Below are 27705 nucleotides of genomic sequence, written 5' to 3'. Positions count from 1 at the left end.
GACCACCTCGAACAGCTCCAGAGCGTCCCACGTCTGAGAGCTTAGTGCTCGGAGGCAGAGCTCAGCCGAAGTAACAGCTGTGGTCTTCACTACAGAACGCTCTTGCTGCTCAAGGCAGAGTTCAAGACCAGGAACTAGCTGGTGCCAAGCACAATCGCAGTTAAGTCTGTTGCTTGGGTACCGAGAAGCAGTACTGGTCACCTCTGGGAGAGGTGGCTGAGCAAGCCTCCAAGCAGCAGCTGGTTCCCTGGCGACACACTGCTCTATCCATCCCCCACCAGCTCCAATCGCCACCTCTTCAGGTTGGTAACATCTTTACCTAACCACCAGGAGGAAAAGCAATCACAACACTATTCAATTGCTCTCAACATTAAATTCTCTTTCCAACAGGGAGGAGGGGTCAGCCTTGGCATCCTGATCTTTTTTTTTTTTTTTTTTTTTTTTTTTTTTGGTTTTTCGAGACAGGGTTTCTCCGTGTAGCTTTGTGCCTTTCCTGGAACTCACTTGGTAGCCCAGGCTGGCCTTGAACTCACAGAGATCCGCCTGGCTCTGCCTCCCGAGTGCTGGGATTAAAGGCGTGCGCCACCACCGCCCGGCGGCATCCTGATCTTAAACAGCTTGAATCTGGGAAGAAAACAAGACTGATCTTGAAAATTTGAAAAGAAGCAGAAATCTAAGCGTCAAAAAAATGTTCTCATTTTTCTAAAAATGAATAAATCACAGAATTTTAAACTCAATGGGACCCTAAAAGATTATCTTGCCCAAGGGTTACAGCAAAATAAGATGACCCTGGACTCCCTGTAGCTTAACTGTGTGCACCTTATCCTGCCCTCAAATCTGCCTCACTTCCTGGGTCAAGGGAACTATACTGTTTGAGGGTTTGTGCCTACCTTCAGAACAGAAGGGCAACCGAGATGTACCTATAATTAGGCATGGATCTGGGCAGGACCCACTTCTGAAAAAGCATGGAACCATGGACTAGAGCCTCCCCATCCTGAGGGAGGGCAGTCCGGAAGCAGCTGACAGATGTTTTCTACAGACCTCTCTTCCGCAGGCTTCTGGTCACCGAGTCCTCACCTCCTAACAAGTGCCAGCACTGTCAGTACTGAATACTGGGTGGAGACAGTTGTCTCTGCTAGGAATGGCCGCCAAGGGCCTGACTAGGAGGGTTCCTCCTTCATCTCTGGTTTATGTACTCTTTTGTAGGCCCATAGACTCCACTCCTGTACTTCCTGGGCAGAGGCCACCTCATCCAACAAGGCTTGCGTCTACAGGGCTGAGGACTGGGACAGAAGCAGGGAAAGCGGGGTGAGAACATGCCCCACCCCGCTGTTGGACAGAACCAGGAGGGTCTAGGAAATGAGAACAGCCCAGCTGAGAACTCAGTGGACCGAGTGGGCCCAGGATCGATCTGTTCTTTAGATTCTTTGGAGACAACACCTTAAATGTGCTTCACTCTTCCCCTCGAGACGGGGGGACTGGGAGCTAGCACTTCCAGGAGCCCCAGAATCTCTGGACTGGCCCAGTTGTTACTCCAAAGCTGTCAAATGAATGAGAACATAGAGTGTGATGTGTAGTGAGAACACTCTTGTTCCCATCTGAACTTCCATGCAGACCGGTCTGTGACAGGGCTGAGTCCTGTATGGTTACCTGCTTGCAGCGGGTCGCTACGCTCCAGTTGTGAGACTCCTCACAAGAAGCCACCGGGGAGACCTCCAGTGTGAAACTGGCCAAGCAACAGAGGAAAAGGGGCCAGCACCGAGAGTCTAGCGGGCCATCAGAGGGCCTATGTCTTTCATGGGGGCTTTCAGTCAATATCATTTTGAAGAGAACAAATTCACTAATAAAATTAGTAGCCTAGAAGGAAGTGCCTGGAATTACCTATGATCATTTGTACTATGGTAGGTTCTTGGCTACAGAGTCCAGTACTCCTGAGACTGAAAAGCTTATAAATAACTTGTCACAAGGAAGCCTTCCTGGCAAGAGGTGGCATCTTAACATGGAAGGCCACGTACAGCAGCAGGCATTAATGCCAGTTTGTGAGTTTTGAGACCCTGCCCTGACGCTTCAAAAGGCCCACAGGCATAGGACTCTGCAACACCTTTTCCTGGTCTACGAATGGAAAAAGCTCACAATGTTTTCCTAACATCTCATTTTCTTTTCCTAAGGACAAGGCAGCAATCTCCTTTCTCAGTGTCCTAGACACTCCAGGACAATCAGTTGGCTAACACTTTGTTGACATTTCCCGGTAAGGAGAGAATGCTTCCTATACAGAAGACAGGTCCTTCTCACTGTGGCTCAGTCCTCTCTAAGAGCTGGGCTCAGTGCTCCATAATAGAGTGGGTTGAAATGGAAAAGAGAATCTTGTATGTGCTCAAAGTGTGTCAGAGTGAGCATGGTCCTATTCTGTAACTGGGACCCTGAATTACAACTTCTGTTTAAGAGCACATGAAGTCTGCAAGGGCCACAGAAAAGGACAGTGCTGTCCTCATGAAATAAAATAACAGAGGTAGTGTGAGAATGGTCCGCATCACTGGCAACCCCAAGATAATGAGGTTTTAAAGGACCTGTCCTTTAATGTGATCCAAAGGACAAAATGCCTACAGAAATCAAGCATTATCCCCATCAACACTGGGTCATCGATGAGAACTAGTTCTTTAACTATGTGCTGGAATCATGGGATACTCTAAAGACTGAGACACGATAATCTAAAGGGCTGCTTGTGCCTAGACTCCAGGGGACGGTAGTCAAGATGTGACAGGCATCGAAATCATGACATCTGCGGAGGTCTGAAGGGACTAGAGAAGTAGAAACCACTACCCATCCATATTTAATGTGCTGGGCAGGCAGGGAGCAGGAGACCTCAGCTTCTATTAGTAAAAACTCTGGTTATTAGAGGGGCCCACCCTTCAAGTAAAAATGCACAGCTACCAAAGGCTGACCACAGGCCAAAGCTATGGTAGCAGAGAGGGGTCCCTGAAACACAAGGCAGCTGGGCCAGATGCACGAGCCTTGCTACTCTTAAAGAGTCTTATGGGCTGGACGCACATCAGCCTCTTCTGTCTCTCCCCCAGCAGTCATTTCTCCTGCTGGCTTCTAAGAAGGGCACTGTCTCTCTCCCCGAGTGTGACTGCCGCCATCTCACAGCCTAAGCCCAGCGTTCCAAGTGTCCTCACATGCTCTCCAGCCCGTTTCCATCCCTAGTCTGGCTCCCCCCTCACTCTCCTCCAGGCCTCCTTGAACAACTCGTTCCTCATGAGGAGCATGTGCACAAGTGGACAAGAAAACAAAGCCACAGGAAGCCAGGCCAACTCAAGTCTTCAGAATCCACACTTCCTTCTTCTTGAGAAGGTCTTGCTATTAGCTGGCCTCAAATTCTGATCCTCCTGCCTCAGCTTCCTGAGTGCTGGGATTATAGGTGTTTACTACTATGTCTGACTTGAAGAGTCCAGAAAATCACTTTGTGAGCAGACAAGTGGGAGATGTGAACAACGGGCTGACCCTTCAGCCATCCTCTAGCTTTGCTGGGACAGGGGTCATGGTACCAAGGCAACTGTGAGATTTTCCACAATGGCCCAAAACAGCTGAGGTCAGGAGCTCTGTTTCAGCTTTATGCCATCAGGCTGGGTGGAGAAATCATAAAAAGACAGAAAGAAAAGGAGCAAGAGAGTCCAGGGCCATCCAAGCCTTGTAGAAAGGGAGAAATGGGGTTAAGACTAGTCAGGGCAGTTCTAGGTTATTGATAGAAAATTAAAACAAGTCAGTCCCTGAGAGGTGAATATCAGAGTCACAATCACCTTGGACTCTACGCAACAGCTCCAGAGGCAGTCCAGAGGGTAACTCCACACTCTGCCCTCTCTCCTGGCACCCCAGATAGGATCCTGGGGTGGCTACCACAAGACTCACCTATATCAAAGGACAGCGGGTCAGTGTAAAGGCTATGGGTCAAAGCCTTTCATTTTGTACCGAAACCAATGTGGACAAAGCAGCAGAAAGTTGGGGGTCCACAGTTGAGCTTAGTGTACCCCCCAAAGCTTTCTCTAGACTGCTTGAAATGGTCACAATCATGCTTCAGTTAAAACTGTCAGAAACTGGGGATAGAGGTGCGGGGGCAATGGGGCACAGAGTGCAGAGACATGTACAGTGCGGAGTGCAGAGGAGGTGACCGACGAGGACCAGAAGGGAGGAGGCGCCCTTCTTCCCAAACCTTCGCTGCTTCTGGCCGGAAGGGAAGGGTGGGCAGCAGTGCTGCCCCTCCCCAGATCTGACCTCCTCTATTTGGACAGTTTGCTGATGACTCTGATCAGGGCACCGTTTTCATCTTTCAGCCTCTGGTTGTCGGACTTCAGTTCTGTTAACACCTGTGGCGACAGAGGGGAGGTGGTGTTAGAGCCTGGCACAAGGGCCCTACCTTCCCAGGCTGAGCCCAGCAGGTGGGCAGGGCCCCCCCCCCCCCAGACGGCTGTGTGATCAGCTGTTACTATCCTTTTGCTTAGGGATTAACCCCCTCGGTCTTCCTATTTACTGGGCTGGAAATGTGAGTGTTTGGGGGTAACCAGCTTCACATTCCACATAGCCTGTAGTTCTAGTCAATTGAGCCAGTAGCTATCTGCAATTGTTCCTGCCCTTGAACTCACCTGTAGCCTAGAGAAACTGGGGAGACTGCCAAAGTACGCTGGTGAGGGCAGAGGGGAGGAGTTCAGCAAGGAGTCAGAGAGACAGTGACCTTTAAGAGATCAACAGCTCTGCTTCACACCCCGTTAAGAACCAAATGCAAGCTGAGGAACAGAACTTGGCCTTTCCGACACATGCCAAGATGACCAAGGTCATCCTGGTGCCTTTGGTAGCTAGAATCCATCCAGATTCTCATTGGTCATACTATACACACACCTGTTTTCAACATTAACATCCAGGGAACTGACAGATATGGCCAAGACCCAGGGGGCTTTCCCAGTGCTTTGGTGGACGGTGTTAGAATAATTCTGGCAAACAGAGGCTTATGGAAAAAGGGATGGAGTGAAGATTCCATCTGTCAGTTCTTCCACTTAGAACACAACACATACTGTTGCTCAACTCAAGGAGTACAGGAAGAGCGAGTTCCAGCTTGGACACCCAAGTCTTTATTATATGATCAGGCACTTTGACAGATATTTGGTATATCTGAAAAATCTTAATGAGCTACAGTTCCTGTGTGGGCCTTGCTGGGAGCCTGGGGTAAGACGGTAAATACATTTTCACAACGAAGGCTCCAGGAATCTGTATCCTCATTGTCATGCAGACACCCTTCCTTTCATTGATCAGTCATTTCAACCTTCAGGATCCAGACAGTAAGCAGAGGCCTCCAGAAAAGGATGGCCTGGGCTCAGGAATCATGGCCATGTAGTTCAAGCTCTTGCCATTGCTATTAAACTAGAGAATCTATAATGCACCTGAAGAAATATGATCTTTGTTCCCCCAACCTCATAAGGAAGATACTTTATGCAATCGTGTGCAAGTGTGTGTGTGTGTGTGTGTGTGTGTGTGTGTGTGTGCACATACTCCCAAAGCCCAGGTCAGAGAACAGAGGGAAAACAACATCTACAATGTAGGGGTTAGAAGGTCTCACTGGCACCTCAGGAGCCCGTGCTGCGGCTGTCCTTGTCTCTATAAATGAGGGAACAGAAGGCCATCACTAGTCCAGGGCCGCTAGCTACTCAAGTGCTAGTGATGAAATTATACCCACGTGTGACCAAGTCCAAAGACTACCTCTTCACTACAGGTAGGAATGGGAAACAAAACACCAAAGCAGTTGTAGCCCAGAAACAAATTCAGGAGTGGTCATTCTCAATGATCCACATGCTTCAGTCAAGAGGTTCTCAACCTGTGGGTCACGACCCCTCCGGGAGGGGTGTCAAATAGCCCTTTCATGGGGGTCACATCAGATACTCTGCATATCACATATTTACATTAGGACTCATAACAGTAGCAAACTTGTAGTTCTGAAGCAGCAATGAAATAATTTTATGGTTGGGGGGTCACCACAGCATGAGGAAGGTTGAGAACCACTGCTTTAGACAAATCACTTCTCTGTATTTCTCTGTCTGTAGCTAAAAGAATCGTAACCGCCCCGCTCCCTCACAGATGGGCCTCTGAGAGGCTGACAGGAGTCAGAGACATGGGGGCACCAGTGTCTGTAGTGGGCTCTGCAATACTGGGGATCCCTGCTACCACTCAGTCTCCCCAGGAGTCTGGAAGAGCAGACTGGATTCTGAGGAATTAGGAAACAGCCTGTCTTTGACCCTGCCTCTCCTCCAGCTCAGAGCAGCTCTGGCTAGCCTCTTCCACGCCTCTCAGAAGGGAGTCCTCAGAGCTCTGCCTAGGCTGGCACCTTTCCTCTCTTCTCTACTGTCCCAGCTGGGGGGTTGTTTGCCTGGGTGGGACTTTTCAATTTACAATTTTTTCTTTTGTATGGATGGGTGTTTTGCTCACACGTGTCTCTATGCCTAGTGCCTGTGGAGGCCAGAAGGGTGCACTGGATCTTCTGGAACAGGAGTTGCATAGGTTGGTTGTGAGACCATGTGGGTGCTAGGAATTGAACTTGGATCCTCAGGATGGACAGCCAGTGCTCTTAACCACTGAGCCATCTCTCCAGCCCCTGAAAACCCTATTTCTTAGCAGGATCCCATAGGTGTGAAGAAGCTGTATCTATGACAATGAGCTGTGCTCACTGTTCACCAAGTTAGAATTGAGCTGCTTAAGAAAACAAAACAAAACAAAAAAGGGACAATTTGTTAGTGCTGGTGATTTTTTTTTTTCCACATTAAGAACTCAATTCTTTGGGGGCAAAAAGATGCACAAGACAAGTTCACAGCTGCAACATTTAACATCTTAAGAGAATGTAAAGTACCAGTGGCGTGCAGAGGCCAAGGAAGGGAGACCCAGACTCCACGCTCAAATGAGGGGAGTGAACCGCGCTCTCTGGCCTTAAGCTAAGTTACACAGGACCGTGCGCGAAAGGCCTGTCCACGCACGAGGTTTTAGAGAGCGTACCCACTCTCTAGACTTCAGTTTCTCCACTTCTGAATCTCTAGTCTTCCAGTTTGATGTTGACGCTCAGACACAATCAAGTACATGTGTTCCTCAAGATGACTTCCTACATACAGCCTATGATGATGATGTTAAAGACGGGGACAGGGGTCCCGAAGCGTCAGGGTGTGTCAGGGAGTCTTCCCTTTCTCTGAAGATGGAGCCGGCTGGCACTAAGCGCTCAGTTAGGACTTGCAGGGGTGAGAGTGAGGCCAAGTCTCCTGACCACACGGCCAGCTCGGCTTCATCACCTCACCTCCCCTCCCGGCAGGAGCCGGCAGGCAGGCTTCTGCCGAGGCCGACACAGTAAGCACTTTGGACTAGGTTGCGGGTGATTTTTTTTTTCCACATTAAGAACTCAATTCTTTGGGGGCAAAAAGATGGACAAGACAAGTTCACAGCTGCAACATTTAACATCTTAAGAGAATGTAAAGTACTGCTGCCGTGCTACTTCTCCCATGACTGAGGCCTAGCGGGTGTCAGAAATGCAGAAACTCAAGTGTATGGTTTGCTCCCAATAACTCTCCATTTCTAGACACTGAAATCTGGATTCCATAGGAATTTTATTCGTCAAATACAATTCTTTTGGTTTCTTTCTTTCTTTCTTTCTTTTGACTATTGGCATGGCTCATGGGCCGCAGTTCGCCTCCCTGACTGTAGGTCATGTACCAGGCAATGACAGCACAGTGACATAATCTTTTGGCAGGTAAATGTTGTTTGGAAACTGATTTTTTTTTTTTTTTTTTTTGAGATGGGATGTCTCTTTGCAGTTCTGGCGGTCCTCGAACTCACTATGTAGACTAGGCTAGCCTGAAACTTACAGAGATATGCCTGCCTGCCCTCCCAGTGCTCAGATTAAAGGCATGTGCCACCACACCTGGCTGAAACTGGCCTTTTAAGTAAGTCAGAGAACTGAAAAGATAGACGTCTGTCTGTTACTCTCGGATGTAATGCTGTAGTTGCTTAATGAATGGTTAAGACTGCAAATGTGCAGGTGGATTGTATCACGCGGTGTGGGTGCAGATCCTGGAATCTAACAGTGTTTGAATTCTTGTTCAACCATTTACTTCCCAAGGGACTTGGGCTTGTTTCTGATTCTGTAACCGGCTTTGTAAAATGTATACAATGGTGCTGAGGAACCAATCAGAAAAACATAGTGCACTCAGCACAGGCTTTAATAACAGCCAAGCGTTACAGTTATTAACCACTGAAAGGTTGAGATCTAATTTTGCCCCATATCCTACATTGTCTTGCAACAAATTGGGAAAACAGAAATAACTGGGACTTTGGGGGCCTCTACTTTTCCCTAAGTCAAAATTTCCTAGAGTGTATGTATCTACCTGTGTGCATGCATGCTAGGACTGAACCAAGGGTCCTGGTGCACACTAAGCACATGCTCCACCACAGAGCTACATGTTAGCATCCTTTCAGGACTTTTGAGGCTAACTCTGAAACAGTTTGGACCTCCTGCTGGCTGCTCCCTGCCCTGTCGTGGCGGCACACCCCTTTCCATCTCTTTCTGCCTGGGAGAGCATCTGTAGCAGGACACTAGCTCAGCCCTTACGGTAATTTGGGTGCTGCAGTACTCGTGGGTATTCATCGCCAGCTGCTGATCCTACAGGCAAATGCAAATAGGCAGAAAAAAGGAGAGGCTCCAGTCAAGACTAATTAGATTGTTGCTGAAAATCAAAAACTCATTTCAGGGAAGTGGTGACCCTGTCACACTATCTTGGGATGGGGAAACAAACTGTGTGTGAGCTTGTCTTTCAGATCCACAGCCAGAGGAAGGTTCTAGTTTGCCAAACACATTTTTTTGAGGGGTAGTTTTCAGTTGAAAATAAATCCTGCTCTGCTCCACTGCTTACCATCTCCTTTGCAAAGCCAAACCCATTAGGAAGGCTCATTTATATTGCGTACGTTCTGCCTCAAGGCCCACATACTCAGGGCAGGGAGGGATACATCCTGAGAGCCAGGAGATTTGGGAGGGAAATGAGACAAATGTTTTGGAAAGAGGAGGATGAAGGCAAAGACTTACAGAAGGAGGCGAAGAATGCTTGTCTAACTCTGTCCCAGCGGTGGGAAGGAGGAGGTCTCTGCTAGCGGCAGAGGTGGGGTCAGGGGAGCCTGGCCTTTCAGCCCAGTCCTTTCCATCCAGCAGCGCTGCCACTTGTTCAAGGGGATTAAGTTCCATCTGGTATTCAATGGGCTGTGGTTCTCTAGTATGGTCACATATACACCAACAGAGGAGCTTTAGAAAAATACTGAGGCCCAGGTCTCAATCCAAGTAATAGAGCATTTGGAAAGGGCCCAGACACGGTGTATAGTAATGGCTCCCAGATGGATCTAACATGCAGTCAGGTTTGAGAATTCTTGCCCTCAGTTATCCCAGGCCCTAACTGGTACAGGTGCATTTGGGTTGCTGTTAGCTGAGAAAGCTCTCTCTCAGGTTGACAAAGACCCCATCAATGAAATAAATATGTGTACATGTATGCACACAGGCAAATATACACAGCTGTGTATCTATGTGCAGCTGAGGAAATGAATCTACATTCAGTCTCTAGAGGAAGAGAAGGTAATGTGGCCCCTTTAACATGACACTCTGCTTGCCCAGACAAGCCTCCCCACTACCACCCTTGAATGAGGTGCTTACGTCCCATTAGACGGTCTGAGTCCTGCTCCGTCTCCAGGTAACAAGTTTTACAGATACCTGGACACGGAGGCTCTGATGGAAGGCATAGGTGCTGGGCTTCTGGGACCAACAAGGGGAGTAAACCTGCCTGGAGCAGTGGAGGAGGGAAGTGAGGTGGAGAGGAAAGGCAATAGCTAGAGCTCCTGGGTGTCCGAGGACTCGATGGACTTGGAGAGTCTGGCCACCACTCGGGTCAGGGCCCTGTTCTCAGCCTGCAGTTGCTCGTTCATCTGCTTCAAGGTTTGAATCTGTTTTAGCTGGTGAAGGTTCTGCAGAGAGTGAGACACGAAGGAGACAGACAAGACAGAGACAAGACAGAGCAGAGGAGAAAAAAGTAGGACAGAGAAACTCCGTGACTTTTTGTTTTTGTTTTTAGTTTGCATGCAGGAAAGGAAATGGGAAAGGCAGTAGTGAGGAGAGCGAGCTGTATGGGGGAGGAAGGGAATGCAGCAGGGAAGAGCTGTGTCTGTGGTTCCTGGATGTGCTCTCAGCATGCTGCGATTGGCTAGACAGGCATCGAAACCCACATGTGGACCACTGAGAGTGAGAGGCCACCATATGGCTTGGGGCCTTCTGACAAGTTCACATGCAGAGCTGCAGCCTTGGGGACGCTCTTTCACTGTGGCTGGGACTGGAGCTGAGGATTCCTAAATCTAAACACCACCCTCTCTCTCTTCCTTTATCTTGTCCTCACACTTGCCCCATCCCTATTTGTTTTCTTCCTGTTCTTCTCTTATTACTTAATTAAAACAATACAAGAGGGGCACTTTCCTTAAGCACTTTCTGCATAGAACATGTATTATTTAGAAGGCTGATATGACACCTGCCAGCTCTTTGGGTGGACCTGTAACATGATTTGAAGGAAGCTTAATTAACCTTCCCAGTTCTCAATAGCACACAGAGCTTGTTCAGGGTCCTGCAACTGCCAGCTGGCGTCTACCTGCTATACATGATTATATGTATCACTAAGTTCACGGCTAACTGTGTGCTCTCTGCCCTAGTTCATGTCAAGGCTAGGAGCTGCTTAAATATGTTCAAACAGACATACACTCTAGAAATCATAAATGCCAGGTGATGATGGAGCTGGCTGGATCATTGTGGTAGTCTAGTCCCACCTGTGCATCAGGGTTACAAATGAACAGGATAACGGGTATTGACAGTCTTCCCAATACCTGATAGTTCACAAGTGCCTTGAAGACTTCAATAAAGTGATTGCGGCACAGGCCTGCCAACTCTGCTGCATGCCTTCCTAAGGCGTGAACTGACCTTGAAACAGACGATCAGCTCTTCTGGAAAAGGGAAATGATTATATTATGCAAACAGGGGTTGGGTTACAGTGAGGACTGAAAGAGAGGTGCCAGGTATCAGGGAAGTCTCTCACACTACACAGTGAGAAAGGACAGGAACGGAAGATTAGTGGGCAATGGTGTGGGAGTGAACCAGCAAGAAAATGAAAGGAGCGTGCGAGACAACAGTGAAAAGGAAAAACAATCAGAGACAAACTGCTGAACAGCTTTGTCCAAAGAGGAAGAGTGACTCTGAAAAGGGAGGCTGCCGAGGAGCAGTTCCATGCAGCACAGGAGAGTCACTAGGCCATCCTCTGCTGACCGTCAGCATCGTGACCATGGAGGGGACAGGTGAGAGAGATCATAACAGCACGTGGAGTCGTTTGAAGACATGAGCAGGGACCAAGTTTAAGAACCACAGAACCCCCTGGCTTGTGTCCTTCATTGTGTTGACATCTGATAAAGCTTTCAATACACTCACTGTCATATGAAGTGGTCTTTGCCTCCCAGGAACATTACCGCAATGAACTAGGGGAGCGACTTAGTCTACCATTTGAACACAGGCAGCTCTAGGTGGAAGAATCTGGAAGCTATCAGTCTGACGGAGAGAGGTAGGAAACAGTCTGGTGGGACGTTCTGTAGGAAGCAGTCATGAAAACGAGCATGACAAGGAGGTGAGAAAGGGAAGGGCAGAGCAGGCGCAAGTTGGCCAGTGGTACTTCAGAGTAAGCAAAGTAGGATCCCAGAAGCAACTTCCAGGGGAATGGCTGCTGGGCCCTCCTCATGCAAGGGCTTGGGAAAGGACCGGGTTAGGTCTAGCAAGGAAGCAGAAGCAGAAAGTAGTCCGAATGGATATGGACATCCCAAGACAAGTGCAGAGCCAGCTCAGCTCACAGACATGCACACCTGTCAGATCTGTCAGATCTATTCCAACCCGGTGGAGTGGAGTTTCTCCTGGGGAGAATTCATACTTACCTTTCCAGGCAGAGACCATGCCCACCTCCCAACCCACACCAGGCGAGCCCATCACATGCCTCCCGTTTCACTTGACCTCTGTGTTTTGTTGGTGTCGGGGGGGAAAAAAGGCAGTGATGTCACTTTCTGACCTGAGTGGCTGCTGAGCCTTCAAGCATTCATGGGAAGTCACCCCCACAAACAGTGCCCTACTGAGGCTCCAGGAAAGCCTGAGCTTCTGCAATAATGGGAATGTGCACAAACTCAGAGCAGCTGGTCCCAAGGCCCACTAGATCCCACATCTGCTAAGGTTTCCCAGACTTGACAAATATACCATTCACTGACTATCTTATGTACAAATATCTAGTCACTAGTCCTTAGAAAAGTTGGTCAGCATAAATGATAGCCTACATAAACAACCATTTTCTCCAACTCCTTTAGAGCAGACACACCAATTTCATAATATATCTGTGAATCTGGAGAAGTTGCAGACAGAAGCCTACCACTGGTATGACTAGAAGGTTCTGATGCTCTTCTCCCATAGTCCTTTAGAGGGAGCTAGACAATTTGTAATCTGGAATATTATGTTCAGGGGCAACACAGTTTGCAGGCATTTTTTCTCCATATGGCTTTTTAAGTAGCAGTAGTAAATAATGGGGACTGAGTGATAAAGCGGATTTTTAACAAAGTCTCAAAACAGCTTATTACTGGTTTGAGTACCAGTTATGATCTGGCTCCACTTGATAATTAAAAATTTCCCCCCTTTATGTGTATGGGTGTTTTGCCTGCATGTATGTCTTTGCATCACATGTGTGTAGTACCAGAGGTGGCCAGAAGAGGGCACTGGAACCTCTGGGATTGGAGTTACAGATCGTTGCCATGTGGGTGCTGGGAATTGAACACAGGTCTTCTGGAAGAGCAGCCAGTGCTCTTAACCTCTGAGCCATCTCTCCAGCTTCTTAAACAATTTATCTTTAAACTTGTTGGCAAGTGACTTCTGATTAGAAAGAATAAATATTTTCATGTGTTGCTATCTCTATTGAAATATTTGAAGAAATGAATTCATAGCCTAGTTTTGAAATCCACAGCTTGACAGGATAAGAGCAGAGAAAGAAGCATGCAAACCTGTGTCAACCCAAAGGATTCAGAGCAACTAAGAACACAGAAGAACTTCTGTTCTTGCCAGTTTAGAATGGAATAGAAATAAAAGCCCAAACTCCCCTTTTGAGTCCTTGTGTGGGTCCTGTATGGCACAAAGGGTACACGGCCTGTCTATGGGATTCCGGGTACTTATGGGAAGTGTGAGCGTTGGCCTGATTTATATGCTCCAGAGCAGCATTTAGTCCTTTCTTTCCATTCCCTGCACCTCTCTCTCCCCTCCCTTTCTTTGAGACAGCATCTCATGTATCCTGTGCTGGCCTAGAACTTGTTATGTAGCCAAAGATGACTGTGAACTCCCATCCTCTTGCTTCTATCTCCTGAATGCTGGGGTTACAGGCATACACCACCATGCCTGGTTTATGGAGTCCTGAGGATCAAACCCTGGGCTAATTGCATGCTAAGTAAGTACTTTATCTACTAAGCTACATTCTTAGGCCCTTCGTTTATTTTTTTTTCCCCAAGACAGGGTCTTTATGGAGATAAAGCTGGCCTTGAACTCACAGAGACCGCCTGTGCTTCCCAAGTGCTGGGATTACAGGTATATGTCACTATACCCAGACATAGGCTTTAATTAAAAATATTTACTTAAGTATTAATTTATGGGTATGAGTATTCTGCCTGCATATATGTATGCACACAGTGTATGTGCCTGGTGCCCACAGAGGTTGGAAGAGGGCATCAGATCCCCTGGAACTGGAATTGCAGATGACTGTAAAACACCATGTAGGTGCTGGGAACCAAATCCAGGTCTTCTGCAAGAGCAGCAAGTGCTCTTAACCACTGAGTTCTCTCTCTAGCCACCCGTGCCCAGGCCATTTCTTACTAAGCATCACTGACAGCTACCTAACAGCAGAGTACAGACGGTAGAGCTGGGGTTTCAGATGGGAAGCCCTCGGGCACACAGAGCTGTCTGTGTTCATTCATGAAGAACTGTTTGGCAACATTAACACACTGCGTTAAGAGGAAGAAAATACGTCCGTGAGGTGGTGGGTTTGGAAAATCTGGAAGATGGAAACATTCAATGGCGTCTGTAAGGGCAGTGTTCTGTCTTCTCAAGAGAACTGAACACTATTTCTACTTCCCACTACTTTTGAGTCAACCCGGGAACTTTAAAGTGTTTGAGGGGTAAGTAGTAATTGCTTCAACTTCTACATGACTATTACCAGTCCCAGCCATGGGTTGGTGACTAGGAAATGAGGGGCAGGACTTGACGTTTTCCCTCCCTCCACTCTACAACTCTAAGGAGTAACAGGATTGTGAATACAGGATCTGGTAAAACCAGGACCTTTGACCTGATTAGGCCCTGAAAACTTGGTGTGTGGTGGTGGGGTATACATAAATAACATCTTTTTAAGCCATTAAAACAACTGTCTCTTAAAAAGTAATCAAACTGCATACCAGAGATGCTTACTCCCAACCGAGGACATTTGGAGATTTGTCTGACGCTGTCCCAGGGTTTCTGCTTCTTAGCTATAAAAATTTACATCTGACTTGGCCTTACATATCCACCAAAATAAGATCCTTGATGAAAGGAAAAAAGCTGAGCAAGTACTGAGGGACTACAGCCATGTAGCACAATGTCCTGCAGGGATGAGCTGCTCCAGTATCTTAGGTAGGCCATCTTAAGCAGGCTCATATTCCTTCCAGCCCCATCTTCCCTCCTATAGCAATGAGCTGACAAGATTGGCAACATGCCATCCAAGTAGCTAAAGGAGGTGACGGTCATTGCTGGTCTTCCTGAGAAAAGGCAGGCAGTGAGTCCTCAAGTGAGGCACATGGGAGCATGAGTTGGCAATAGGGGGTGAAGGCCAAGAACTGAAGTACTGCAGAGGAAATGGCCTAGGATGGGAAATCAATATGCAAATACATCTTACACTTCTGTACAATGACTCAGCTTGTGTTCCTCCTGCAGGGCTGCATACAGGGAGGAAGGCCTGTGCTGCGCCTACATTTCACGGAGCTCCCCTAGTGGGGTCTCTACAGAGCAGGGAGAATTTGTGCTAGCCCTTCCATCAACCTCTGGAGGGAGAAGTCATTGCTTTGAAAAACTCAGAAGTTGAACTTGGTCTCCCCGTAAACCAACCGACTGCTCCTAGAAGGCCGCCTCTGAGGTGACCACAGGGGATGCAGCATGAGCTGAGAGAGCCTAAGAGATGGCTGAGAAGACGTGCTCACTTCCTCTAACACGTCATCTCCTCTGAGGGTGCTCAGGTGGCACTGACAGTTAGAATGGGCAAGCCTAGGCTCAAGTATCCAGTTTAGGCAGGCGTACAGAGAACAGACACACACCAAGACAAAGATCATCTCTGCATACCTTCATCTCTTCTTCCATTTCCGACATCTTCCGTTCCAATGCTCTCCTCTCCTGTTTAGAAACAATGAGCTTGTTGAGGAGATAATGGGCCAGGAAGCAATCACAAAGCCCCTCCCACGTGCTGCACCATCAGCAGCTTCCTGGTCTCGGGGTCTGTCTAGACCAGGGCAAACCTTTCTCTATGTGCACTCTGGCCTGCTGCCATGGGATGGTGCGATCACCTAAGTCTGTTATCAGAAAGCTGGAAGACACAGGGGCGGCAACTGGCTAGCAGACCAGCAGACCAGCATCCTGAGTTACTCCTTGCAAGTTCAAGTTTTCAAATGACTGCAAGTAACTAGGGCCCTTGCTCTAGAAACGAAAATCCACCGTCTTTAGTGACTGCGTCCTTTATGATGGGGAACACATACATGGTCAGTGGGGAAGGAGATGTCGCTGTCTGTCTGCCAGCTTCCTCCCTCCCCCTCCATTTCTTTCCCAGCTAGTAACTCTTTATTTAGCCTGAACTCAATGAGGAGCCTTTAATTAGATGAGATACCAAGGAGGTACAGGCCAAGGAAATGAAATTTAAAACATAGCCTTTTCCAAATTAAACAGACAACAAGAAAGATGGTAACATACTATATTCTTAGAGTCAAATTGGAATTAGGGTTCATCACTAAATCTAACTGAGTTTTCCTGATCCAAGAATATCAAGTCCCAGATAAACATCTGAGTACAACTGGGACCAGGGCAGGAATCTGACCAGATGCCCTCCACCAGAGGGCTGATGAAGGCCGATTCTCAGGTCTTCAATTGTAACACCTAAATCAACGGCAAGGGATCTGGAGGAGAAACTTCCTTTGAAAATGTTTACTTGTTCATTTAGTGCCTGAGCCCTGGGGCACTCCTGTAAACAAGCTCTTCCCCTGTCATTTCTGTTCCGAGCACCGAGGCCATTGTTTTCTTTCTAGTGTGGTGGTCTTCACACAAGGCATTTGTGTGTGCATTTGTGCATGTGTGTGCATGTGTGTGCATGCACGTGTGTGTACCAACCACAGTGTGTATATGGAGGTGAGAGGACAACTTTTGGAAACCAGTTCTCTCCTTCCACCGTGGGTCCTGCTGATTGAAGCCAAGCTGCCAGGCTTGTATACAGCAAGCCCTTTTACTCCTGGGCCACCTTGCTAGTTATCTTTTCCTTGTGACATTGGTTTTGCTATGTGGCCGTGGATGGCCTGGAACTCACTATGTAGTGCAGACTGGCCTTGAATTTGTGACAGTCCTGCTTCTGCCTCTCAAATGTGGGGATTACAGGTTCGTGTCACCATGACCAGCTGAAAGTTTCCATTCTGTCCAAGGTCATGGAAAGGGCAGAAAGCCTTAGACCTGTGTACACATGTAAATAACCAAATATCTTACAGCTCTGTGCATGTATGCAGTTCTGAAGACGGAAGAACTCATGAGATGACTTCCCAAGACTCCTTCCCACCCTAAAACTGGCGTGTTCAAAGTAACCAACCACATGAGAAGGCCAAAAGGACTGGTCATCAAATTACTGTCCAGAGTCAGACAGAATGATCGTTACGCTGGGAATGGAATGTGGCAGAGCTCCGCCTTCTTAAGATGAACTTTTTCCATTGGCACCACCAACAAAGTCAGAGAAGGTCAAAAGAAGATGAGCAGGCGGCCGAGGAGATGTGCGTACCCGTTTCTCCATCTCCAGCACCGACGACCGGTCAGAGGTCTTCTCCTGTTTCTGCTGTCGAACGGAAGGGAAACACTTGTTACATGGCTGTTTCACGTGCAGTAGGAAGCAGTTTTGCTCTGGCTCACCACCAGACATCCAGACAAAAGACAGCAGGGCTCTGGGCTTCTCCTTTAGCAAGGGTCTCAGCAAACAGACTGGGAGATTGCTAAGGCAAACATCTGCCTTGAACAGAATGTAGGGTGGCCACTGGGGAGTGGAAAGGAAGGAAGGAAGAGTCCCTGACACACACTCCTGACTCTCACCTTCCCTCTCCTTTAGACTCCAAACTCCATTTACTACCTCCCTTCTTACTGACTCACCCCGCCCGGCCTTCTTTAAAGGCTGGAAATCCCTGAACGTTTTAGTGCCTGAGCCCTGCGACACTCCTGTAAACAAGCTCTCCTGTCACCTCTCTTCTGAGCACTGAGGCCATTTTCTTTCTAGTGTGGTGGTCTTCACACAAGACAGTCTTCTCAGCCACTTTCTGGTGTCTGAACAGAGCTGTTTCCTTCATCTGTTTGGTTTCCTTCGTAATCTCTTAACAAGATTTTATTTGAATAAAGGCTTTACAATATATATTTAGATCATCATAGATATTTTCAATTTCAATCCTTCAGAGGAGTGAAAAGATCTGGCTACTAAACAAGAAGAGTGACTTCAGCTAAGGTCCTGCCTTAAATCAAGGAACAGAGGAACCTGTCGGTCTCCTTTGCATTATAGGACCGGGCGGAGTTTTATACGTTCAGTAGACATTTGATGAATAAAGAATGATTGTTCTATCTTGTCTAGCACAATGCCCAGACGTCTGCAATACCTGGAGACATTAGGCTGGTCCTGTAGAAGGTTTCCTCCCGCTCCTCTCCTTTTCTTTCCTCTTCAATTACCAAAGAGCTAAAACTAACAGTAAAACTTGGAACTCTGGCTCTCATCCTAGACTTTCCCTTCTGCTCTGAAGGTCATGGCTGTCTGCCTCTATATTGCATCTGCCGAGGCAGAAAGGACAGGGGAAAATGCATGAAGAGATCTTGGAGTTTGTATTTTCCTTCATCTCTTTCCTAAGCTTGACAAGTGGAAAGATTTTGAGATTTGCAAAGTTCAGAATACAAAGAACTAGTTTTTTGTTTGCTTGCTTAGTTTTAAATTATAACTCCCTTGACTTTGAGTCGACCTATTATGTAAAATGCTGCATGTGTCCATGTGGGAACTGTCTCCAAACAAACGCATGAGGCTGACAGTCCCCCACCCCCATTCTACCAAACATCTCCATTTTTGGTAAACAGAGCCTCGGCTGTAGCGCCATCATCTCTTTCTGAGCTTCAAATAGCTTGCATTTGGTAAAACTGAATATATCCTGGCACCCACAGCAAAGCAGCTAGCGGCAGGCAATGCTGCCCCAGTGCCTGGGAAAGGCTGATTCGATTCTGAGGTTCTGTGTGGGTCACTTTGCACAGCTGTGTGGGCTGCTGTGGACACCTCTCCGGCCAGTAGAAAAGCAAGACCTCCATGAGCTCACCAGGCTAGCATCAGCAGCTCCGGCTGAGGAGTGGGCTGCATTGCTTTCCACGGGGCTGGTCCTATATGTTCTGTGGTGTGTGCAGCTTCTGGGGACAGCGGAAGGGCTGCACTCAGTTCTAACTGCTGTCCATCTGGAAGCTATTCAGAACCAGGTCACACTGCCCGGCTCAGGATGCAGAGGGGAAGTGAGCGGGATTACTGAGCCCACTCACCACTTGTGGCAGGTTCTAATTGTGTTATGGACTTTTCTTCTTGTTTACACCTAGTATGTGTTAGCTGTAGGTCTCAGAAAGTCCAGTAAGAGCCATGTTCAGTTCCGGTCACTCTCTGCTCCCTGTGTCTGCCATGTCAGAGGGGCTACAATAAGATGCTAAGATGGTACTCAACCCCTCCCCTACCACATGCCATGTGCCTGCAACACCATGAGCCCCTAATATCATTTTTGCTCTTGGATTATAGCATATTACCATATTAAATAACCACCTCTGGTTTTCATTTTATATCCTCGTAAAGAGCCCTTTTTTACCTCAGTTCCGCTTTTGAAATCCTCAGTCCCCAGGCATTCTGGGAGGGCAATAACTCAATAGGCTTCCTTTTAACTCTGCAATAACCCAAGACAGGCTGCTGTAGCTTTCCGCTGCAGGGCTTGTTTCATGGGCAATGAGATCACTACCCCAGCAGCCTCCGAAGCTTTGTGTAATTAAGTCCGGCCTGGCAGTGAGAGGGAGTGGCTTACCCACTCATTCTCCACTAGTTCTGGAATGCCAGATGCAAGGGGGACACTTCTGATCCAGGGTGGAGTCCTCCCGGAACCTAAGCTGGAACCGCTTCACCCCCAGTGTAAACAAAGCACGTAGTGGTTTGGGGGCTCTGTCGGAGCTCTCTGTACTTGGGTATAGTGTTCTGCTATTTGCTCCAGGAGGTGAGGAGCAGAGGAACTGAAGCGTGAGCAGGACAGGAAGATCTACCTAGCACTGACCCAGGACTGGCCTGACTTGAACTGGTAGCGAGGAGTTATGTGGATATTCATTACTGGCATTCATAACATCAGTAAGTTGTTGAGGGAACGTAACTATCAGTTTTCAGTTAAGTTAAACAGCCACTGAACCCTAAAACCTTAAAATGAGACTCTACAAAACTTCCATCTGATTGGCTCTGAGGAAGTGCCACATTGAGTCTACCTCCCAACCTGCCCCCAGGATACCTAGCCTGTCTCCTTGTAAATGCCCCCGCTGCCCCCACCACCCCGCTTGGCTCTGCCCCTCCCCCTTACCTGAGCCATCTTCTCAAGCTTGGATTTGATATCGGCTAGCTCTAGCTGGGCCTCCTGAAGTTTTGTTTTCAGTTTCTGGTTTTCGGTCAGGGCACTCTCGTAGAGCTGTGAAGGGAACAGAACCAGGCCACTGAGTGGGCTCCCAGCAGGAGAACTCATACTTTCTGCTCCAGGCCACCATGATCAACTGGGTGGAGAAGGGGAAGGTGGTTTATGGAGGGGAAGGTGGTTTATGGAGAGTCCCTGTTTCTCCGGCTTCCAGATGGCATGATCTGGCCAGCAGGGAGACAGGGACACTCCGATGGCAGGAAGGCTGAACTCTAGAGAAAAACCAGTCCCCCACTCCTCCCACATGGTCTCTGCACTGCTTAAAGTATGACTTCCAGACAAAACAGAATTATTGTTTCTGGAGCCAGTGTGTTGATTTTCGTGAAATTCTGCTTAACATTAAACTTAAAAACATCAACAAAGAAAAACTTCCTTAACCAAATGTTATCTCAAACACCTGAAAAGGATTGTTTTCAAAGTCCAAAGAGCAAGAAGCAAGAGAAATGGGATGGGAATGACTTAACTCCTCTCCAAGGCAGAGATGGACGGTAATGAATTTTTAAAAACTCACACCAAAAAGTATTTGGTTGATATTCAAAACACCTTATTAAAGTACATGCTCCTTAAAAATAGGCCTAACCAAATAATTCTCATGGGCTCAGACACACAGCATTACACTTTTTACTCTTCTTAAAATAGTAAATTTTTACTTTCCCTTATACTTTTAAATATTTGGTTCTAGGCATACATACACTTACTGTAGTAAAAACAATATACAAATAGTCTTTAGTGGGGAGAGAGGTGAGGCAAAGAATTAATTACCTTTTGTACTCCTTATTTAGAAGTTTGCTCATTTCTTTCTATTGGGGGAAAGGCTAAGAGGTTTATACATCATAAGGCAAGAACAGGAAATCTGGAAAGAGATCCTACTTTTTTATAATCCCTGTTGCTGTCCTCTTCTACCCGGCTGGTCAGGCTGGCGAGGCGAGCCTCCCGGGCCTCCCGACGGGCTCTTGCTGAGGCTCGGTCACCGTAAGAATCACTGCTGCTTGGGTTACTGCCTCCTGACTCCAACCTATAAGATAAATGTTCAAGATAAAAGTTGGTCTTGAGAACAAAGTGTGTGTGTGTGTGTGTGTGTGTGTGTGTGTGTGTGTGTGTGTGTGTAAAGTCTAAGGCTAGTGTGTGCCTTTTCTATCTTGGAGGTATTTGAGAGCTCTGGCCAGAAACTTGCCTTCCTTGAATCTCTTAGCCAGCATCCAGGTCTCATGGTCACACTGCATGAGTGCGTGTGCACAGGAGCAAGCAGGCAGCTTGGGGAGCGGGGCCATCATTTGCCAAGAGTGGAGCTCACTTGAAAAATTGGTGGGTTGGACCCAGGTGCTGCCTGAAATCTTAGAGCTTTCAAATTAATTTGGAGTTGAACAGATTCCCTAAAGAGTGTGCCTTTAAAAGTCCAAGTTTCTTGGGTCTGAAGGGCTCTTGGAAAATGATTATAATGAACTGTCAATGAATCAGAAACACATGGGATGGAGAGTGAGCCAGCGGGTAGAGGGGAGGAACGGCGGCCACGGCAAGACAAGACGCTAGGGGTTTCGGGTGCACAGCAGGTCTGCTGGCGTCCTTCTCAAGCAGCCCATTCTCTCTGCTGTACTCCATGTCAAGACCTGTCCTTGCAGCTAAGATTCTACATTCCGGCAAGGGAGCTTCTGGAGCTGCTGCGGCTTTATCTCCAGCACTGCTAAGAGTGCCAGGGAGACGCCTCTTGCTGGTTACCAGTGGAGTGCTCTAGTGTCTTCTAACCCTCCACACCAGCTTCTGTTTTCCTGAGCTCCTCTTTGCTCACCAAGTGTAGCACATATCCAAGTGCTGTGTGCAAACCAGCCTTCCAGAGCACAACCCTGAACGGCCTGGTTTGCACCATCACAGCTGTGTGACCTTGTCTGGTTTCTGCAGAAGCTGTTGGCAAAGCTGGAGGAGCTGAAGTGAGGCAGAGGATGGTAACAGCGAAGGCTGTGTGGCCAGAGTAAGGTGGGAGCCGCAAAGGGAGCTGGGGCCACGTCTAGAGACGCCAGAACTTGTGTTCTTCTCACCTTCCCACTCCCTGTTCATGGAGATCTTTGTATTGATGATTTTTCTGACTACAAAAGCAATACATTAAGTAATACCAAAGTATCTACCCCATAATCTTGCCCAAGAAATAGCTGTCATTAACAGTAGATTCCATATACTTCTGGAATGTCATATAAAAAATGTTAAAAAACATATTCCCATAAAGCCAGATAAGACCTACATTGTCTAACTCCTATCCCCTATGTTTACGATTCTCTGGGCATTTTACCATGCAAGTAAAAATATATTTCCTCCTTAAAAAAAAAAAAAAGACTACATAATTCATTCCATGTTATCCGGTAATTTAATCAAATTTTGGCTGATAGACACATTGCTTCAAAACTTTTAGCTATTAATATATCTATTAACAATAATAAAATGTGCAGTCTTATTTATAAGTCTTGGTACAGTTGGCCAATTACCTTTTTTGGTGGTGGTTGTTTTCTGTTTGAGACAGGGCCTCATACAGCACAGAACGGCCTCAAACTTGCTATGGGGAAAATGTTTTTTGTATGGTCCTACTTTAGTATTTTATATCATGAGAGAGGTGTGTGATTATCCAGTGCTGTTGTTCCTGGATGGCTAGTCACACTCTGCTTATAATTAAGGTAGGCAGCTTGCTCCTTTCTCTTGTCATACCCCGAGATAATGCTCTTATACATTGGGGCTTTTTACAAACGTCTAATATATCTCACAACTTTTTTTCTCTCTTTACTTTTTATCGGTTTATAGTGACTTTTTTTTTAATTTTAAAAGCATCAATAGTCTCTCTTTTTTTTTTCTTTTTGAGACAGGGCCTCATATTGCCCAAGTTGGCCTAGAACTTCTATGTAGTCCAGGCTGACCTTGAACTCTTGAATCCCTGCTTCAGCTTTCCAAGTGCTGGGATTAGAAGTGTAAGTCATCATGCCCAGCTATTTACAGTTATTTTTAATAGCAATGAGGAAAAATTATATGTAATGAAACTTGACACTTATAATCTTTAGGGTACTGTTTGGGAAGGTATTTCCTATATAGAGATACTAAAATACTATCTTATACTATTTTTGTAGAAAAGGTCTTTCTCTTTTTAAAAATCTAACTATTTGAAATATATTTCTGTTGGTTTTTTTTTTTTTTAGTATGGATTGAAGGATGTATTTTCTCAGAACAAACAAGTGAAAATAGTTCATTTTCTCAATCAATAAGTCTCTCTCCACCCATGAGATGAAAATTCCCATTATACACATGATTTTTGAAGGTGCTATGAACTGTTCTGGCAATCTCTTTGCTTATTATTTTTGATATATTTATACATCTCCTCATTTATTGATGGGTGTACGTGTGTGTGAGAGAGAGTGTGGCGGTCGGAAGACAGCTCTGAGGGTTGGTTCTTCCCAGGGGCCCGTTCGGCTGTAAGGTGTGGTGGCAAACACCTCGTCTAGCTGAGGCCTCCCACCAGGCCCTGTCTTTACTCTTGCACCAGTACTTCCATATTTTGATCACGAAAAGCTTACCCTATACTTCAAAGTGTGTAAAGAAAGTATCCTTCAATGTGGTCATTGTCGAATAACTTAGTTCTCTAAAGATGGAGCTACAGCAAAATACTACTCTTTACTTTGCAAAGCTAAGTCACTCTATGCTACTTTACAAGTAAATTATTTACTCTTGGCTGGTACTTGGTGAGAGGCAGACGGAGGAAAAATACATATAAGTCTTAGCATATGTCAACAAGGTAGAGCTAGCTCAACTAGCAAGCAGATTCTGAGATCAAATTGCCCTGTGCCATTCTAGACCCACATCTGCTCTTTATTCCACTGCCTTTTAATTTTCCATCACAGGAATAGTGGAGAAGAAGAGATTCAAACATTCAGTTCCAAAGTTGCTATGATTTTTATTTTCTTCTTTAGGAAGATCAGTTTTGTACCTTAGATACTATGTGAAAAATTACAGAGGATCTTATTTATTTTAGCAATTGAAAAACAGGCTTTTAGTCCATGTGATGAACTATTCACAAGCACCATTTAGATATGAGATATATGGTTGGATTCACTATAAAGTGACAATATCATCTCAAACTCAATTCAGGGTTCCACTTGGCAATCACCCCGTCTTCTGAACTATGAGATTGGGTTAACTGCCCCTTCCCTGAACCTACAATACCTGCCTGCAGGTCTAAATGGCACTTTCTGTATCCTTCTAAAAGGATCTGTTGCTCTAGGGGATTGTGAACTAAGTGCAGGGAAGGCCAAGGTCTGGAACTGATGCTGCAGGACAGTTCATCAGCTGGAAATATACAAAGTGAACTGGACAGAAGAGAATCTGGTGGCAGGAAGGTGAGTCGAAAGCTGTTCTAGAATTCTGGGCAAGAGGTAAGTCTGAATCATTGTGGTGATCAAAGAACTGAAAAGGAAGGCCATGAAGAGCAATACTAAACTATTGTGCGACACTAAACTGAACCGGACATGCATTCACTCACAAGAATTAAGCATGCATATAAAACAGAATTCTTACCTAGAAAGTCTTTCATGCTAGAGAAAGGAGACAAAAACAAAAGAGAAAAAGAAAACAGCATTAGCAAGAGACTAGTTTATATTTCCATTCATAAATGTACTTTTCAAATCTGACGTCTCAACCTCACGGTGGAGACAGGACTTTGTTGCTGAGTCAACAAAGGGAACCACCTGGACTGACTGCCCCAGGCCACTTAGCCCTAACTCACACTCTGCGTTCTGACTCACGGAGCTGAGGCTCTGGAGATGGCATCCTTTCAAACTGGCAGACCCCAACACACCGAGCCGTCCAATGCTGCCCTCTCCACCAACGAGACAACCAAGCTTGCGCTGCAGGAGTGACTGCCATTGGCTTTCGTGTGACACTGAGCCATCTGCAGTGTGATATCCATCCTATTAATTTCCTTCAGTTCCCAAGCCTTCCCTGAGTGAACACTGCAAATTATGAACACTAAAACGCAAGTCAGTTCCTGGCTTCCTCCCAGATCTACAGCAAAGGTGAAGGAATGGGGAGCTATGGGGAGGAGGCAAAGTCCTACCCTAGTCCCTAGATGCTGCTAAGAACTTAGAAAGAATAATATTTAGAGATCTCAGAAGAAAAGAATTTCATAGATGAAAACTATAAGCTTAGTCCTTGTTTAAAAAAGCAACAATGACTATGTCTGCATCTTCCATTTTTAAAAAATTACAAATGACCTTTGCCCTTCTATTCTTTCATAAAAAGAGAACTCAAGCAAACAAGCATTTACCTGATTTACATGGGTTTATCTACTTTTACTTCCTCCTCTGAGATGTTAAAGAGTAACAAAACCCAAAGGTCAGACAAGAAAAGAATGAAGAGAAGCAGTGTACAGAGATCTACAGAGGAAGAAGGAACCTTTGAACGGGAGCAACACTCCACTGCCCTGCTTTGCTAACTCTCTGGAGTTAGTCACGCTTTTGTCAGCCCAGTCTCATACATCACACCCTCAAGTTGTACTGGGAAGTGTAGTGTTATCACAGCACACCGAAGGTGGCTTTCTATGGAATTTTTAAAAAAACATAGAAAACCATAAAAAATAGGTTAGTACTGTCAAGAAACAGCCAGAGAAAGCCCACAGGGTACCTGGATATAAGCAGGCAGATTCCACGGAGGGCTAATTTTCTCACCGATGGGAGAGCATGTGAGAAAGGCAATGCCAGTCATGACCTGTGATGGCCACAACAGTTTTTGCCCCCATAATCTTCCTACAGATGCTTCTGACAGACGGCCATCTAAGAAGCTGATGGATGATGACACTCCTACCTGCCTGGAACACTACAAGCTAATAATAAGCATGCTAAGATTCTGTTACCAATTCCTCTCTGGGGACCTTTCATAGAATGTACAAGGGAGGAGTGATCCAAGAGACAAGGCAGTAGACCTCCACTTAGCCCCCAGCAGTGTGGGAAGAGCATCTCTGAGTCAATCCCTGACAGTTCCTAGAACATCCCCTCTAGGCTTGCCCTGACTTTAGAGCAATGTGGATTCTTGGGTTTCTGGTTGCTGCACTCAAAGGCTAGCTCTAGCAATGCCCTGGAGTAGATAACCCAGCCAGTTAGGATATAAAAGTCTCCTAAGTCTCAGACGTCAGTGAGATTTGGGTGTAGCAGAGGTAAACTAGTTATCTCAATATAAACAGACTTCTAAAGGAGATGCTATTTTCTTTGTTAAAGAAAAGGTTTCCTCAGATGCAGACATCCACAGCCAAACACCAGGCCGAGCTCAGTCGAAGAGAGAGAGAAGAGGGATTCTATGAACAAGGGGCATCAAGGTCATGATGGGGAAACCTACAGAGACAACCAAACCAAACTAGTGGGAACTCATGAAATTTAGACCAACAGCTGTGGAGCCTCCACGGGTCTGGACTAGGCTCTCTGCATAGGCAAGACAGTTATGCAGCTTGATCTGCTTAAGGGACCCTTGGCAGCAGGATCAGAATCCAACCCTGGTACATGAGCAGGCTTTTTGGAGCCCACTGCCTATAGTGGGACACCTTGCAAAGCCTTGATGGGGGAGGGGCTTGGACCTGCCTCTACCGAATGTACCAGGCTCTGCGGACTCCCCATGAGAGGCCTTACCTTCTTGTAGGAGGGAATGGAGGGTGGGAAGGGGGGGAGGCTGGGAGGGTGGGAGGAGGGAAGAGGAAGACCTGTGATTGGTATGTAAAATAAATAAAAAAATTTCTTAAATAAAAAAAATAAAAATCATACAAATGCTAAGAAAGAAAGAAAGAAAGAAAGAAAGAAAGAAAAGGCTTCAGTTTATAGTCTAAGGAGAGTATACTTAGAAACTGCAAGGTAAGACCTGAAACATACAGGGTTTAATGTTTACTGACTAACTGCTGATAAAACGGCTTAGGTTTTTGAATAATGCTTCCTAACTGATTTTCACTAATGAACACCTCTAGAAAATACTGGTTTGCGTTGCTGCTTGATATCCTAGATAACTGGAGGTTGATGAAAAACAACTGGTTAGACCCAGGGAGAAAAGCTTCAGGGATCTTGGGTGAGGGGTAGAGTGCCTGATTGACACAGGAGGCGAAGTCAACTTTTGCTCTTCCTCCTGCTGTCACCTAAACTAAGCGTATGTTTACTGTTAGGTTGACTGGCTTTTCACTGTAGAGAGCTGCTTGCCCATCCTACAGGGAGACTACTGAATAAATCTAGAGAGAGGTGAGGCGGGAGTGTGCATAAATGGTCCAGGGAACAAGAAGCAAAAAAGTGTCATCAGAGGCGAGCACAGCGCAGAAGTGACCACCACCAACCTCCCACAGAGGAGGGCAGGAAGAAGGAGAAGTTCTAGGACACGGAGTTTAGAAGCCTCAGCTCAATCTCCAACACTATGGAGACTGAGACTGTGGCTACCCATGTTCTAGGAACGGCCTGCTTCTCTTACTTCTGTCCTCTGCATAGCATTTCTTTCAAAAGCAGAAGAGTAACATTTGGTCTACTCTAGGGTCTAGATATCTTATCTCTATAAAATAATATTACATATTTCAAAAGAGGTGTGAATCTTCTACCCAATTTGCAGGCTAACACACGAACA

At 46.5% G+C, this 27705-nt stretch overlaps 1 protein-coding gene across 5 annotated transcripts in view; it reads right to left on the bottom strand.

The window, feature by feature from the left end:
- Positions 1-4223: 4223 nt before the first annotated feature.
- The window catches only part of Ppp1r12b (protein phosphatase 1 regulatory subunit 12B), a 204422-nt gene continuing 180940 nt past the window's right edge, over positions 4224-27705 (bottom strand). For 3 of the 5 annotated variants that reach the window (XM_059281126.1, XM_059281123.1, XM_059281125.1), the window contains 6 exons: positions 24640-24656; positions 20965-21109; positions 19987-20091; positions 17157-17210; positions 15470-15520; positions 4224-4361 (listed from right to left, as the gene is read on the bottom strand). In XM_059281126.1, coding sequence (XP_059137109.1) covers positions 4275-4361; positions 15470-15520; positions 17157-17210; positions 19987-20091; positions 20965-21109; positions 24640-24656 — 459 coding nt within the window. In that variant the 3' untranslated portion in view covers positions 4224-4274. Of the gene's footprint in view, positions 4362-7668; positions 10024-15469; positions 15521-17156; positions 17211-19986; positions 20092-20964; positions 21110-24639; positions 24657-27705 lie in introns of those variants that run through there. The other 2 variants (XM_059281127.1, XM_059281124.1) reach the window with 2 other exon arrangements.

The sequence above is a fragment of the Peromyscus eremicus genome, chromosome 15 (assembly GCF_949786415.1).
Source record: "Peromyscus eremicus chromosome 15, PerEre_H2_v1, whole genome shotgun sequence".
Taxonomy (NCBI): Eukaryota; Metazoa; Chordata; class Mammalia; order Rodentia; family Cricetidae; genus Peromyscus; species Peromyscus eremicus.
The sequence above is the reverse complement of the archived record's forward strand: the minus strand, read 5'-3'. Positions and strand labels throughout refer to the sequence as shown.